This window comes from Cydia fagiglandana, chromosome 4, assembly GCF_963556715.1.
Source record: "Cydia fagiglandana chromosome 4, ilCydFagi1.1, whole genome shotgun sequence".
In the NCBI taxonomy this organism is placed as follows: Eukaryota; Metazoa; Arthropoda; class Insecta; order Lepidoptera; family Tortricidae; genus Cydia; species Cydia fagiglandana.
Genome location: NC_085935.1, coordinates 5,157,761 through 5,174,911, shown reverse-complemented (window position 1 = coordinate 5,174,911; position 17,151 = coordinate 5,157,761). Strand labels below are relative to the sequence as shown.

The 17,151-nt window shown below is 41.6% G+C and overlaps 1 protein-coding gene across 1 annotated transcript; it reads right to left on the bottom strand.

Moving 5' to 3' along the window:
* Positions 1–323: 323 nt before the first annotated feature.
* LOC134663538 (uncharacterized) lies at positions 324–16,540 on the bottom strand. Its single transcript, XM_063519935.1, has 19 exons — positions 16,329–16,540; positions 15,735–15,904; positions 14,989–15,149; positions 14,408–14,778; positions 13,937–14,160; positions 13,500–13,602; positions 12,988–13,115; positions 12,443–12,588; positions 11,062–11,206; positions 9,655–9,804; positions 8,922–9,062; positions 5,297–5,562; positions 4,573–4,794; positions 3,932–4,115; positions 3,073–3,268; positions 2,214–2,974; positions 1,297–1,489; positions 601–714; positions 324–407 (listed from the first exon to the last, which is right to left on the bottom strand). The coding sequence occupies exons 1-19, from the start codon at positions 16,429–16,431 to the stop codon at positions 337–339; spliced, it is 3,849 nt and encodes a 1,282-aa protein (XP_063376005.1). The 5' UTR covers positions 16,432–16,540; the 3' UTR covers positions 324–336.
* Positions 16,541–17,151: the final 611 nt, after the last annotated feature.

The window sequence follows — 17,151 nt, the reverse complement described above, 5'->3', positions numbered from 1 at the left end:
CATTCATTGTTTTATAATAAATAATTTGTATTTTTAATATACTATTACATATATGCTAAATACATTTTATAATCACATCACGGAGAAAGTGAACGGAAGAAGTGAAGAATTCAGGCGGCCTAGCCAAGGTGACAATCGCTTGCACTTCGCCATCGAATCGTTTTGCGTTGTGCGACTTGTGCGTTTCGTTCGCTAACGGAGCGTTAGCGATTAGCATGTTGTCTACGGAGCCTGGTATGTTAATTTAGTCCTATCATAAGTTACTTGCTAAACATTTCATTATATAAAAGTTGTGAAACATAATTCTGCTGAATTAAAAAAGTTGTGAAATAGTTGTTATTTGAATTTGAATTCATCGAGTCGCACGTCTGCTGACAGCACGTTTGCTTCCAATGTGAACGGGCCATCTGCAAGAAAAAAAAAAGGTATACGAAATTTATACAGACTTAAAAATATACTTTTTAAATTTGTTAGTGTCATCTCAATGTGTACCTAGTAGTTGTTAAAAGAAAACTATAGTTCACATTGAAACGGAACTCCCGTTTTCCTGGTACATCTGTTATCTCGGGTTTCTGGTCATCCGGAATTTTTATTACGTACCAACATGGAACCACTCTGTGCGGGGATATCCAGTTTCCTCTCTAGATGCCGCTATAGCTTCTCTCAGAGCAAACGCTACGCATATCGTCAAGCACGTGGCAGGTTCTCCAGACGCTGTGGGAAAATTATAAAACCATATATATTTTCTTGTTTTTACAATTACCTACTCATCATCATCAGGCTATACTCGTAGCAGTCCATTGCTGGACATAGCCCTCCCCTAAAGAGCGCCATAGCGCCCTGTCTTCAGCTTACCGCATCCAGCATCTGCCTGCAATCTTTCGCAGATCGTCATCCCACCTGGTCGGGGGGCGTCCAACACTACGTTTGCCGAGTCGCGGTCTCTACTCAAGAACGCGTTTACTCCAGCGGTTGTCGGTTCTTCGTGCGATATGGCCAGCCCACTGCCACTTAAGCTTGCTAATTCTTTGAGCTATGTCGATTACTTTGGTTCTCTGTCGGATGTATTCGTTACGAATCCTATCCTTCAGAGAAACTCCGAGCATAGCTCTCTCCATAGCTCGCTAAGATTACCTACTATAATATCTTAACTATTATGGACAAAAAATTAAATTCACCCATTGTCATTTATGTAATGTTACTTTAATTTACACATTTTTTTAAACAAATTTTAACACCTAATATAACACCATGGTTAGGTTAGTATAATAGTTAAGTTTTATAGTTTGAACTCACCTTTACTGCCCAAAACTTCTCTGGGGTTGTAAGAATTTTTCCTCAACTTGATCCTGAAATCGAGAGGTATATCGGCAAAACTCGGCACATGGTAGTACCACGTTCGGTCCGTAAGGAGCTCTCCTGTGTGCTCGTCGTATATTATGTGCTCTGTGGTCCAGTAGCCGGTTCCCATGATAAATGAACCTTCGATCTACAAAACGATTGGTTGTTTAGTACGGATCAAATGAAGACCAATGATAGAGGACCTTAAGATCCATCAATGTGACCCCCATGCATGTTCAGAGAGATGAAGAGGTGGATTATTTATTTATATCATTCAAAATAGATAGGTAGTGCATTTTTAGAAATTGTGGCAATCATTTTAACTATCAGAAATAAAAAGAAAATATACATTTTCTATTCCTGGAAGTATCTGGAAGAAGCATGATATACAATTACTTAAGTAAAATCTGACGTGCATTTAAATGGGTCAAAATTTGACGAAATTCTTAAATTTGCAATTGACACTTAATTTAGAATACAACGTCGTCTAGAATTCTAGATTGGCCAAGTCAAATCTAACCTAACCTACTTTAAGATCTCACATTTTTTTTAAATAACAGCAATTGTTATAGGTATCCAATAAAGCAAAGAAATAGAGTTTAATACTTGTTTATAATGTTATTTTGTTCCTATAAATACATATTTGGATTTTGCATAGAACTTGGCACTCATTTAGATCTCCATTCTTTTTGCGGCGAAGTCCAGAGCCAAGCATAATTTTTGTATTGAACTTGGCTCTCCTTTTTTACATTTATGTTTTTGGTGGTATTTGTTATGATAAATTAGTTTATCTTTAAGCTAGTCTTAATATGCAGATTTTGATTGTCTCATAGCGGGTTTCTTATGATATGTGTTTAAATTTAATAAATTACCTGTCCAATATCAATTTCTGGATTGACCGATGTTCCAGCATCTTCAATAACGTCGACTCTACTAATCTCATGCTCTCCTGTAAGTATATCTAACTCAACCTCAGCCATAGCTACTCCTCCCACTCTGTAGATAACCATGTCGTTTGAAGTCGTGTAATAACTTGTTTGAAGATTAACTCCTGCTAGGAATGCTTTTTGCACCAACAATGCCCAAGTAGGGTTGTTCAGTGTGTCTCTGATAGCCGATAACCTATCAAGAAGCACCTGACAACATTTAATAGCACCAATAAACACAGAGGATGAAGATCTACTCGAACCAGCTAAGTAACTGTTTGCAGTTGCTAAATCACTTGGTTTTACTTTCACCATGTCTGTAGAAATATTCAAAGTGTATGCGACTACTTGGATAATTTTAGTATTCACACCTTGACCGACCTCAATGGCACCATGTTTTACAACCACAGTGCCATCACTATGTAAAACATTTAAATCAACTTGAAATCCAGAATTAATGCTGGCACCCCAACTCATGGCGGAAATTCGTATTCCTCTTTTTTTCCAACGGTTTCTGGAGTTGAATTCATCAACTTCCCTTTTCCGTTTATAATATTCTCTCTCTTGCAACAGTTCGTCGAGCATTTCAGCGACTTCCGGATATTGAGGGTTAAGATTTGCACGACGAACCTCCGCAGGGTCTCTGTCTAGGACGTAGGATATTTCTTCCATCATCATTTCCGTATGGGATATTGCTTCAAAATTGCCTACAATTAAGAACAAAGTTTGACTAATCTTTATCAGGTATTCACATTTTACAGCAAAATTTGAGTTTATTATTTAGATTAATTATCGTATTTAGTACCTGGTGCCCTAAACCACGTGGAGGTAGGTTTATCTGTCAATACATTGAAAACCTTCATTGACCAGCGTGAATTCTCGTAGCAGTTTTTAATACCAGACGACACTAAAATGATGAACTGGTCACTGAACGTGTAGCCTAGGTCCTCGTACAATTGGTATTCCAGGTACTGGATCTCACCTCTGTCGTCAACACCCACCTGTTAACCAATTATTGTTACATTTAAATTGCTGGATTACCGTCATCCTTCTTCTTCCTCGCGTTATTCCGGCATTTTGCCACGGCTCATGGGAGCCTGGGGTCCGCTTGAAAACAAATCCCAAGAATTGACGTACGCACTAGTTTTTACGAAAGCGACTGCCATCTGACCTTCCAACTCAGAGGGGAAACTAGGCCTTATTAGGATTAGCTCACGATGTTTTCCTTCACCAAAAAGCAACTGGTAAATATCAAATGATATTTCGTACATAAGTTCCGAAAAACTCATTGGTACGAGCCGGGGTTTGAACCCGCGACCTCCGGATTGAAGGTCGCACGCTCTTACCGCTAGGCCACCAATGCTTCGCAGCACGGCTGCTGGATTACCGTCGTTATTGAAATTAAAGTTAATGCAATAAGTGCTGGGCTGACTGAGTAAATAAATAGAAACCGTTGGTGAAGATCAGATACACTTTACACTATATTATGGAATAAAAGGGATCATCCAATTAGGAATAGTTAATAGATCAGAAAAGAATATTGTATGGAATAAGTAATAATAAACAAATATTCGGGGACAATCTTATATCGATTGACCCAGGACAAAAGCTTGTACAATGGAAAGATATTAAAATTCATATTGTAATGAAACTGATTGTCTAACCTCGAATTCTAGAGTTACCGGAGGCCTCTTCCCTATAACTCTCATCATGGACTGGATGCTCATGGTAAAGCGGCAGGGTCGATTCGTCAGATAAGTGACCAATGCACAAGTCGTCGCGTTCCAGCCAGGTCGAGTTAGCTTCAACCCGTAGGCACCACCGCACCGAGGTATCACTAGGTTTACTCTGAATAACAATGTAATAAAGTTAATTAAGCGAATATTTTAAACTTTCATCTTAGGTTCTTCAAGTATCTTTCCATGCTACATCATGTCCACCACCTGTTCCTAGAAGAAGCGATTTGCTCCAAACAATGTCGTTTCCCTGAATAAATAAACTGAGTGCTTTAAATACCCGAAGGTAATTTAAGTGTACTTACTTACTTACTTCGCTGGCTCAGCGACCCGAAGTGGATCTTGGCCCTTTTAAGTGTAGGTACTTAAATTACGTTCTACCTTTTTTAGATTGTCACATATTTGTACTACATATAATATTTGTCTACTAGGGTGACTGCTATACTTATTTGTCAGTATATAGTAATTGGTCACTCTTAATAATAAGCACTAGGAGGGCCGACCCCAAGAGACATGGGAAATAGGCTCAGGAGAAGAAGAAGAATAACTATAGCAGTCACCCTACTCACCGATTTGATTGAATGTCCAGAGCGGAGGAAATGCCGCTTTGTACGGCGTCAGCCCACTGCGTGCTGATGAATGCGTCCAGACCATCGTCACTAGGCCTAGTCACGCTGTGAAGCGTCTCCATTGAGAAGTGGTACTGATATGATATCCTGTTATAGTCCTTGATAACTCTTTGCACATTTGCGCCTGCGTTGCGCGCTGGTAGAGCAACGTATAATGATACCCTGAAATACACAATGAATGTACTCTCTGCCATTCAAAACTACAACTAGGTACTATTACTACTTAATGGCGCAGCGACCCAAACAGAATCTTGGCCTCCGACAAGAGTAAACTCCAGTTGTCTTGATCCTGCGCAATCTCTTGCCAGTTATTGGCACGAAGATCGGGCAAGTCCGCTTCATCGCCCCAACGATACCTGGGACGACCTATCGTTCGTTCTTCAAAAATTCAAAGTAACAAAATATTTAGAAGACCAACAAAAAATTTATTCCGGCTTCATTCCAGTCTATTTCTAGTTAGACATCTCATGTAACTGGTTCTGTATTGTACTGTAAAATTTGATCTCTTAACAAAACTAATCTTAATAACAAAGACTGGCTGGCACTTTCAATTTAAAACTCGTCCTGTATTTGACAAACCCAGTAGGTTTAAAAAGATTTCAAGTATCCTTCCTTCTTTATGTTCACTTGACTACCGTGCTCCACCAAGACGAGCAAATATTACCTATTAGGATCCTTTTGAGCTTCTGCTATTGTTAAAACGGGTTTTTTCGTATCTTTCTTATATTTGACATGGACAAGCAAAGCGGCCCGGTTAGCTAGTTTGTCAGTTTCTGCAACTATAACTCCGATGGGTTGATCGTAATATTTGATCTGACCACTGCAAAAAATTTCTTCTCTCATTATAAGTGTCGGTACTCGAGGTGGAAGAAAATTGTTTGGTCCCGGTATGTCTTTCGCAGAGAAAAAAGCAACGACCCCGGGTAGTTTCTGAAATGAAAAATTACAAAGTTAACCTTAAAGTACAATATTATGAACTAGCTGTGCCCGCAGCTCCGCCCGCGTGTAATTCAGTCAGTGTCAGTAAGCGACTTTGGTAGGCGTACACTGCGTACAGCGTGGCACGTACCGTACGTCGGTCTATACCCGACTCTTTTAGTATATGAGGGCGCCGAAGGCGCCCGGCTTTGGAACGCGTACAGCGAGCCACGTACGTCGGATTACGCCCAACGCTTTGAGTATGAGGGCGCCGAAGGCGCCCGGCTTTGGTAAGCTACCACGTACGTCGGTCTACTCCCGACTCTTTTAGTATGAGGGCGCCGAAGGCGCCCGGCTTTGGAAAGCGAACAGCGCGCCACGTACGTCGGGCTACGCCCGACGCCTTGGGTATGAGGGCGCCGAAGGCGCCCGGCTATGGGACGCGTACAGCGCGCCACGTACGTCGGGCTACGACCGCCTCTTTGAGTGTGAGGGCGCCTTCGGCGCCCGGCTTTGGGACACGTACCGCGAGCTACGTACGTCGGATTACGCCCGACGCTTTGAGTATGAGGGCGCCGAAGGCCCCCGGCTTTGGTAGGCGTACAGCGTGGCACGTACGTCGGGCTACGACCGCCGCTTTGAGTATGAGGGCGCCGAAGGCGCCCGGCTTTGGAAAGCATACAGCGCGCCACGTACGTCGGGCTACGCCCGACGCTTTGGGTATGAGGGCGCCGAAGGCGCCTGGCTTTGGGACGCGTACAGCGCGCCACGTACGTCGGGCTACGACCGCCGCTTTGAGTATGAGGGCGCCGAAGGCGCCCGGCTTTGGAACGCGTACAGCGAGCCACGTACGTCGGATTACGCCCGACGCTTTGAGTATGAGGGCGCCGAAGGCGCCCGACTTTGGTAGTCGTACAGCGTGGCACGTACGTCGGTCTACGCCCGACTCTTTTAGTATGAGGGCGCCAAAGGCGCCCGGCTTTGATAAGCGTACAGCATGACACGTACGTCGGGCTACGCCTGACACTTTTAGTATGAGAAAGTCGTAGTCGCTTGGCTTTGGTCCGCTTCCAGCGCGGCACATACATCGGGCCACGCCCGACTCATTTAGTATGAGGGCACTTAAGGCGCCCGTCTTTGGAACTGGTACAGCGTGCCACGTGCGTCGAGTTACGCCCGATGCTTTGAGTATGAGGGCGCCGACGACGCCCGGATTTGGTAAGCGTACAGCGTGGCACATACGTCGGTCTACGGCCGACTCTTTTAGTATGAGGGCGCCGAAGGCGCCCGGCTATGGAACGCGTACAGTGCACCACGTACGTCAGGCTACGCCCGCCGCTTTGAGTATGAGTGCATCGGGCTACGCCCGACTCTTTTAGTATGAGGGCTCCGAAGGCTCCCGGCTTTGGTAAGCGTACAGCGTGACACGTACGTCGGGCTACGCCTGACACTTTGGAACTGGCACAGCGCGCCGCGTGCTTCGGGTTACGCCCGATGCTTTGAGTATGAGGGCGCCGAAGGCGCCCGGCTTTGGTAAGCGTACAGCGTGACACGTACGTCGGGCTACGCCTGACACTTTTAGTATGAGGGCGCCTAAGGCGCCCGGCTTTGGAACTGGTACAGCGCGCCACGAGCGTCGGGTTACGCCCGATGCTTCGAGTATGAGGGCGCTGAAGGCGTAACGGCGGACTTAAGTACTCTTATGATGTATCGTACGTCTAAATCGGTTAAGGCATTCAGAAGTTAAGGCGGAATAAAGAAACTCACAAAAACAAATATATACACTCGTCTTTCTTTTGGGCAGTCGTGAAGTGTAAAAAGACGGCACTGTGCAATTAGGGGCAACAATTTGTTTAATTTTGTTGTATTATTAAATCAACATAATTATTCAATTAAATTGGTTGATACCCGGTCTTCTAAACATAAAGTTAATTTGGCAAAATCCTTCCTCGGTGGCTTATTCGTGTCACTACGTATTACGTATTAAATTCAGCGCCATCTGTTAGTTTTCCAGGGTACTCAATAGTGGTAGCACATATTTGAAAAAGTTTGCCCCTCCTTCCTAAGTAGCGCCATAAGATTCAGGGGCAAACTTAAATCAAGCTAGTGTTGTGGCTACCCCCCCCTTTTAGGGGTTGAATTTTTATAGCCTATAACCTGGCCGGAGATTTTCTCGACAGATTAGTAAAGTTTGCATCAGAATCCGTTGAGCCGTTTTCACGTGATGCGCGTTCAAATAAACAGACAAACAGATAAACAGACAAAAATTCTAAAAACTGTTGGAACGTGTTCTGTTATCGATTCTAAGTATCCCCAGCCAACTTTTTTTCAAATATCTTCCATGTACAGACTTTCGACCCTCTACAGCTTTATTATATGTATAGAGATATAGAGATAGATAGATAGAAGATACCTCATGTATACGCTCAGGTTAAGCTGCTTGAAACAGGTAAAAACAAAACATTTTTACCAAATATTCATGACAAACATAAAAAAAAATTTGTAAGGTATGGCTTTTCTTCTGTCATCAATGTCTTAAGCTTATTTCGGGAATGGATATCCAAGTATCGCTTGGAAAAAACTGTTGTCCTGTACGGATATGATAGTCGTTCTTGTCTACGTGATAGGCTGATAAAATGGTCTCCGTCACTTTTAATCCCGCGGTGTTAAAAAGTGACGGTTATTTTATCACGTGGATAAAACCATCCATAATACGCCTGCTGATTGATTAACAATACTCTATAGCGTCATGTAGATTTTTAGGGTTCCGTACCCAAAGGGTAAAACGGGACCCTATTACTAAGACTTCGCTGTCCGTCCGTCCGTCCGTCCGTCTGTCACCAGGCTGTATCTCACGAACCGTGATAGCTAGACAGTTGAAATTTTCACAGATGATGTATTTCTGTTGCCGCTATAACAACAAATACTAAAAACAGAATAAAATAAAGATTTAAATGGGGCTCCCATACAACAAAAGTGATTTTTGACCAAAGTTAAGCAACGTCGGGAGTGGTCAGTACTTGGATGGGTGACAGTTTTTTTTTTGCTTTTTTTTTTCGTTTTTTTTTGCATTATGGTACGGAACCGGAAACGGAACCGAGTCCGACTCGCACTTGCCCGGTTTTTATTTCTACTAATCAAGTCATCAAGATGATTCTAATGTACCAAAACTAAATGGGGTTGCGTACGTTGTTACAGAGTTTCTTTAATTCTTCTTCATCAGACTGGTTTAATGGTATCATAACATTTAATCGTCAACAATAATTATGTTTCATTTCAACTAAATAGAAAAAAGCTAAATAAAGTACAAGATTCTCATAGAGAGACCGGAGCATATTCTAAACTATACAAAAGCTTATAAAAATACTTACCAACGCGGGTGTAGGGTCAATTTCCAGGATCTCTCCAGTGCAGATGTCCGAGGTGACGAAAGCGCAGAAAACCTCGCGAGGCTGTGTGGGTAGGTCGTTCACGTACTTTACTTCCCCTGCACATTGGATCAGTGCCTCCACCTGTAAATCACACTCATCTTCTTTTATATGTTTTCGAAAGTCACGATCTAGCTTATTATGCAGGTTTGAACACATGTTTTTCAAATAATTTTTCGTAAATAGGAACATGGACATACCTGGCTAGCTAGGATATATTATTTAAATTTTTGAGAAACCAAAGTATTAGTTTTATTTATTTAAATTGAATTTTATCTTTTTGTTACAAAAATAAAATATCATAAAATATCTTATCAGAAAGATATTGAAAAATTTTGTTAAATATTTATATTTTTACAGATTTATATACTTATATCAAATTTTTGCATTAGAAAGAATACACACACATTTCCTAAGTAACTTAGTTATCTAAGCATCGATTCCCCAGATTGGACGTCCCGCAGGTCCTAGAACAATCCTCAATTCCGAATCATTCATTGTGGAATGATCTGTATGCATTCTTCATGAAAGTTTACCACGCTGCCTATTTCGTGGACGTCCAAATTAAAGACATTAGTCAGATGAACGTATTATATTACAAATTTTTTTACTTTTTGATTTTAAATGTATAGGTATAAAATATAAACTTTCTGTTTTCAGCTGGCTGTTATGTTACCTTAGGTGAAGGTTCGGTAATAGGCCAGATGAGGGGATTGGTATCATATTCTTGGGACCCTTTGGACAAAGGTCTCGTTCTTCGAAAGCGTCGCGTCCCCGAGCGATAGCGAGGGTTCAGTCGGTTCTCTGGAATCAGAATCAGAAGACCCTGGAAACGAATAAAATTAGTTGACAGTATAGTAGCGGGGTAGCGCGGGGAGGTCTCTTTGAGTAGTTTTTGTATTCTTTGTTTTATTATTATGTATGTCTTTCCCATCACGGAACAATGGTGTTCCGGACCTTTGGGAGGCGTGCGCGGAGCCGAAGCCAACACGTAGAGCCGTACTTTAATGAAATGTAAGGGGTACACAAAATTATTATTATATATCTTCTTGGATATCACGGGCCTATAATCCCGGTTTTTTGATAGGCTTGCGTGGGGACACAGATCCAACACGTAGAGCCCCCTTGGAGAGCTTTTATGTCATGTAGAACGCCTGCTGGAACCCGTTCACAGGTGCAACAATAGACACCCATGAACCGGTCTCAGCAGGCATTGGGACTATTGTAGAAAAAGAGAACAGTATACCGGTCTATGGATTGAAGTTTGGGTGGACAATGAGACTGGGCTATTGTAAAAGAGGTCCGGACACCTGCCATAACAATGTTAACACCGTCATCGAGGCAGGCGGTGACTTGCCGCTGACTAGATGGCCCCCTGAAACTGCCGTCGTAAAGACGACCAGGAGCAACATCGGTGTGAGCGGCTCAGGGGTGTCGAGAGGTGTGCGCCGCTTTCTACCCAGTGACTGTTAACAGCCACTGTGCCAACTCGCGTCTTATTCATCTTTCACTTCCACCCCTGGAGCATATAGATCTAGCGACTCCTCTCTGGACGGCCAATGAAGGCAAGCCAGAGCTGAGAGTCCTGCGGGTCCCCTTGGGGTCCACTCCGACCGACGAAGACACGCCGGAGACGGAGACCCTGACCGACTCTCGGGAGCACTCGGGTCCGTGGGGTCGTTACTCCCCAACAGCTCGTATTATTTTTAGATATATTTAGGGTTCGTTTTAATTAAGTATTATTTATAGATGTATTTAGTTCATAAGTTATTTATTTGTCTTTCTACTGTCTTTTTCCTACGAAATAAACTTATACCTTGATGCGCTGAACCAGGAAAACTGGGAAAGATTCGACTAGTAATATTATCGTGTGTCAATTTCACAACATACCTATTTATACTAGAGTAGTAGTTAGTAATCACTTTATTGTACACAACACAGGTTTACAAAAATAAATTAGGTACAACAATGGATAGTTCCACGAAGATCAATTTATCCATATAAGGGATCTCATCCAGCTAACTAGTCTAGTAGTAACACACACACATAAAACGTAGCATGAGTGGTATTTTCTCCAACTCACCTTATAAAAAAGTCCCAAAGCACACTTCTTTCTATACTCAGGTTTTAATTCTCCGGCAATTTCCTCGGGCTTCAGTTCTTGTTCCAACACCTTCAGCGCTCCTTGCAGCACTTCGTCCGTGAAGATTTTCTTGCCAACCACGTATCTGTAACATAAAATAAACTTAAATAATAATTTTAAGTAAGTAGGTAATAAGAATGTGGAACCTCAAGAACCTTTAAGCGCCAATTGCATCATCCCACTAACCCGGGATTAAGTGGTTAAACCTGGAGTTACCATGGGTACCAGAATAATTTGATACTGGGTTATCGACTTTATCTGTTAACCCCGGGTTAGTGGGATGGTGCAAGTGGCACTAAGACAGTGACGTGACGCACGAGCCGTATTCGGCTCCTTGGAGCTATGGTTGCGGCAAAGAACAAGATCTACAGAGAATTAACACTTAACAAGATTTACAGCTTTTGGGGATTCCTAAAACTGATGATTTGTACAGCGCTTGCTTCTTTTTCTACACATAGGTAGGTAAATTAGAAGCTCTGCCTAGCATTATCCCTTAAATGGCTTAGATAATTTGGTAGAAATGGAAGAAAGTAGTTCACTACAATGATAATAGACGTAGTGGAATCCTACTAAATTTCTGTGTGTACATATATATTTATGAATTATTGTCTGCCGAGAGAAAAATTTATAAAGTGACTGAAGCGTGAATACTTTTGCCATTTTGTCGCTGATGTTCATAGTCTAATAAAACATGGTCTTCTCTTCCCAGAGTGACACACACCTACGTCACAATAACATATATGGCCGCTATATATAGCGCTATCGCATATTATTAGGGTTCCGTACCCAAAGGGTAAAACGGGACCCTATTACTAAGACTTCGCTGTCCGTCCGTCCGTCCGTCCGTCTGTCACCAGGCTGTATCTCACGAACCGTGATAGCTAGACAGTTGAAATTTTCACAGATGATGTATTTCTGTTGCCGCTATAACAACAAATACTAAAAATAGAATAAAATAAAGATATAAATGGGGCTCCCATACAACAAACGTGATTTTTGACCAAAGTTAAGCAACGTCGGGAGTGGTCAGTACTTGGATGGGTGACCGTTTTTTTTTTTGCTTTTTTTTGTTTGTTTTTTGCATTATGGTACGGAACCCTTCGTGCGCGAGTCCGACTCGCACTTGCCCGGTTTTTATCATATAGCGCTGTCGCATGATGACGTAGGTTTGTGTCAGTCAGGTGACCTAGAAAAGACGGGAAGAGAGTACCAGGCGGAGTATATTATTATACCATGCTGATGATGATCTTGAGTCTTGACGAAACGCGCTCACCGTTATTGAATGAATTCGTAAAGAATCTACACTAAAACATTGGCTTACTCCTCGGTGTGCGAAGCGTGCACGAAGGTAGCCGAGATGCCTCCGATGACAATCCTGGCCGAGCGCACGGTCTCGCCGTCATTGTGGAACTCGTAGAGAAACGCCGCGTTCACTTGCGCATGCGCACTCTGACCTCGCGGCATGATCTGGGACAGAGAGAGACGCCTTAAAATATAGTATTGATCATACGTAAAATATCGCTTGAATCGGGTGCATCATCAACATCCACTAAATACGATTACCAATGTTATTGACGTAAATCCCCACGTAGCTACTTGTACAATTACAAATTCAATTCGAGTTATGAACTCTTATTATGTACCTAGAAATATAAAAAAATATATAATTTTCAAAAGCGCAAAAATTGCTTATGAGGGTTATGAGGATTCTTTACTGAAATCTCGGTTAATAATTAATAGAAAATCAAGACGGATACGAGAAGGTATTTATAAAATTAATTAAATAAGAAGTGCACTGATCAATTACATACCTATGAAAAAATTGTTGAAGTTTTTATGTCAAGTTTTAGTGAAAGAAAAATATACCTTAAATGAAACGAAACGATGATTGTGCGAGTACGGTGGTATCCTGATTTCTGTTATAAGTTTGCCCGTCATATCCAGGTGAAGGAACTCGGCTGGGGTCACCATATGCACCATTCCATGTTTATCAACTAGAAAAAGAAAAAAAATAAGTTTCTTGTGGAATATCGTCAACCGAAAAACCAAAGTAACCGATGTAGCCTCCGAATCGCCAAACTTAAGTGGCAATGGACGGGGCATATTGCCCGTAGAACCGATGGCCATTGGGGTGGAAAGGTTCTCGAGTGGAAGCCACATACCGGAAGGCGCAACGTGGTTAGACCCCCACAAAGTGGACTGATGACCTGGTAAAGGTCGCGGGAGTCCGCTGGATGCGAGTGGCGCAAGACCGGTCATTGTGGCACTCTTTGAGGGAGGCCTATGTCCAGCAGTCGACGTCCTCTAGCTGATATGATGATGATGATGATAATAATGATGAAAAACACACATAATATAAAGATCATTTTTATACTTGCCTATAACAAGAAGAGCTCCAACAGTCTCCAACAGCAAAAATAAGTCAGACGAAAACACAGGCACTCTGTGTTTAACCATAAGGTTGCCAGCTATGGTGCCTATCTGGAAACATGAATGTTCATGTCAATTAATAAATTAAAACAAAAACTGTCAATTAAAGAAAAATTAAAGAACAAAGTTTTCATTTATAAGCATATCTAGACGATATTCTACTTATTTTACTTATATCTACTCTGCTCGTATTATGAAAGATGAGATTACAAATCAAAAAGCGTATGTAATTCTACAAATTGGTAACTATGTGCCGAAAAGTATTAAGGCGTTTACAGAAAATAATTGGGAATGATTATACGGGCGACAAAGAGAGGTAGGTAAGAGAGGAAATTCATGCAGATCCTCAATCGTATAAGGCGAAATAGCTGATTAAGGTACTTACATTCCTAACAGGAATATGTGCCACTAATGTTATATGGTCGGCAAGCAAAGCAAGGTAACTGAATTCCTCTCGTTGATGTGAGATCTCGTAGAAGATAGATATCGTATCATTCAGAGTGGTCGAAGCACCCAGCACCAGATTTTGATCCACTACGTGTGTCTTTAGCTCCAGAACTCTGCTTATGTCAATGAGGACACGTGGATATGCGAATATTGGGTAGGCCCCTGGAAGAAGAAATACCAACGTGAGACAATAATGAGATATAGTTTGTCAAATATAGTACTCATTTAAATCATAGACAGAAATAATCATGCTATCTTTGCCTTACACTAGTACTAGCACCCAAAAGAAAAGTAAAAGTAGTTTTCCTGGTTGTTACTGACTGACAAATTGGTTGGAATAGAAGGAACTAAACCTTGGTAACATTTGAAAGCTACTCAAGTTTTACATTTTATTTTCTTTATCGCTTACCTTTCCCAGTATTTCCTCCAATTAACATATAATCATCGCCTTCCTGGTTCAATATATCAAAAATTTGCTTGAGATCATGGACTATATAAAATGTACGTTTATCTTTCAAAACAATCTTCTTCACTTCATTCGTTCCAGAATTATCTTTGTTAACTAAACACCAATCTTTGCCATCGCATGGCTTGTCACAAGATTTGTTACATATTTTCAGGTCTTCTATATCAGTGAGGTGATCAGGTTTCGGTGCGTCTTTTGCAAAGGTCTTGAATGCGTCAAGAATGGGACGATAGCCGGTACAACGACATATGTTACTACCAAATGATTCTTCTATCTGTAGCTGGGTGAGATCGTAATGGTTTGATTCCAACAAGCTGAAATATAACATTATTGTGAATAATTTAGCACTAAAACCCAAACCCATAGTTGGACATGGATTTGCAATTGTGGAGATAAGATGATGAGGGGATAATAATATAAGATATAAGTTTTAACTGTTCAGAATTAGAACGAAGAATTACGTTTTAGGCAAAAGCATTTTGGACCTTATTCAAGTTATAGTAAGAATGTTAATTAGGTTTTACCTGTACATACTCATAACCCAGCCAGGGCTGCAGAACCCGCATTGCGTGCCATTATGTTCTGCTAGCGCACGTTGGACAGGGTGGTAACCTTTTCGGCGGTCTCCGATCCCTTCTACAGTCTTTATCTCCCAGTCTTGGCATGACGTAATAGATACTAAGCACTGTTAAGAAAATGGTTACTCTAGTTTTATTACGAAAAAATTAAAATATATTTCTATAAATGTAAATATAATAAATTTACATCTGCAGGAAGCCGTACATATGGCGGGTGACAGAAGCCTATGGAAGAGGCTGGTCAGCAACATTAGGACATGATGTCACGATCCTCAGCATTGAGGGAACGACTGATATGATGATGAAATATAATTAAAATGTTGTACCCAAAATTGATCGGCATATGGTACTCAAAAACTAATGGAAAAAAAATTAATTTGCGATTTTAGGAACAGTTCAAGAGATGTAGGTACAGAGCAAAAGAAGTGTAGGTATACCCTGATATCAAGTCTGTAGTCATCTGAAGGCTCGCGAAGATTTAACTAGAGAATGCATTATGAACTGTACGAGTAGGTACCTGCTTATAATTTCAGTTGCTCTTCGATTAAGGAACACATTATTTGAAAATTTAAAGGTGTGTGGGAAGTCTTCCAATACCCATTGAGCTAGCGTGAAGACTAATTAAAGCGTGAAACCTTTATGAAAGGAGACCTGTACACAGTAGTGCCACGTAATGTTGTTAGTGTTCTCACAGAATTAATGGCCATAGTTCGCCGGCCGCCAGTGTAGGGGTCCGGCACGGTGACGTTGACGATGCATGCTCCACACCCACCCTCCTTGCACATGAACTTGGTGCCATGGAAGTTCAGGGTGTCACGCACGTAGTCGAGCACCGAAGTGTCCGAGTCCACCTCCGAACTCACTGAACAAAGTATTAATGTATATCATCATCACACAGCAGATAAACAGACAGAGTGGAGCCAGATCTCCGTGAACTCGGCGTCGGTGAAAGCTGGCGGAATACCGCTCTGGACCGATCAAAGTGGCGTGCTCTTGTGTTGGAGGCCAAGACTAATTTTGGATCATCGCGCCAACCAAGTTAGTAAGTAGATATATCATCATCATCAAAAATGTGACCGGCAACTGTAGTATCTAGGGGAGTCCACGATACTAAACTTGGAGAAGTCACTCCAAGTCATGTCGTAAGGACATTCTTGCACCATTTTTATTACATCTCTGTTTAGCCCTATGGGTGGCTGGTAGAGAATTCCTTAGGCATTAAGTCCGCCATTTATTTTTTGTATTTTGTGCAATAACATTCACATCGATTAATAAGTAATCCATACCTGAGCATGGCTCGCCGTTAACTTTGAACGTGACTCGGTCCATTGCGCCCGCGCACCCTGACGTGCTCGCGCCAACATGCAGCCTGGAAATCCACACCAACATAAGTAATCACTGCCGGTTATTTAATACAAAGCAATTTCATCATTATCTTATTTATTAGGTATTTCCGTAACTAATATGGAATTATGAGGGCATAGGTTAAGAGGCAGGGTTGCTTTTTTGTGTTTACAGGCTTTTACTTTCACCTGTCCCGTTACCTGTTTGTAATTAACTCCTTCAAATGCTCTATTTGATTACTCGACATCACTCCTACATTAGTAATCACTGTCAGTTGTTTGATACAGAGCAATTTCGTTGGCAAGCAATATAACATTTTGCCTGCCTAAAACTTCATAAGTTTTTTGCCTAAAAAATTTTTGATACAATCCGACACTTTTCGCAGACTGTACTTTTCTTTCCTCAGTAACAAAGTTTGTTTAACCCTCGTGGCTTGAAACCCTCGCAACGCTCAAGATATTTTTCGAACAACGTTCGCTTGCTCGGGTACCTGTCAATATTAGCACGAAAAGTTGAACAAAAACGTTGCCTTCTCTTGAACTATGTACGTAGTGTAAATTGTTCATAATGCAAACTAAATAGAAAAGGATCTGGAGGGATTGCTTTAATTGCTTATAATTTGGCCCTGGATATTATAATTGTAATGCAATTAAGTAAATGCACCGCCAATCCGTAGGTAATTAATCTTGCAAAGCATTAAAGTACTTCCATGAAGAGTATGCAGGTATTAATTATTAAGCAGCGTATCTTGATTGGAACAGCATA

What these genes read in the sequence shown, in the direction of transcription:
- LOC134663538 (XM_063519935.1), bottom strand. Translation starts at nt 16,431, where the DNA reads ATGTTGGTGTGGATTTCCAGGCTGCATGTTGGCGCGAGCACGTCAGGG. An exon ending in ATCGTTTCGTTTCATTTAAG is followed by an intron (nt 12,589 to 12,987) that starts GTATATTTTTCT and finishes TCTCTGTCCCAG; the next exon opens with ATCATGCCGCGAGGTCAGAG. An exon ending in CTTTGGGACTTTTTTATAAG is followed by an intron (nt 9,805 to 11,061) that starts GTGAGTTGGAGA and finishes ATTCGTTTCCAG; the next exon opens with GGTCTTCTGATTCTGATTCC.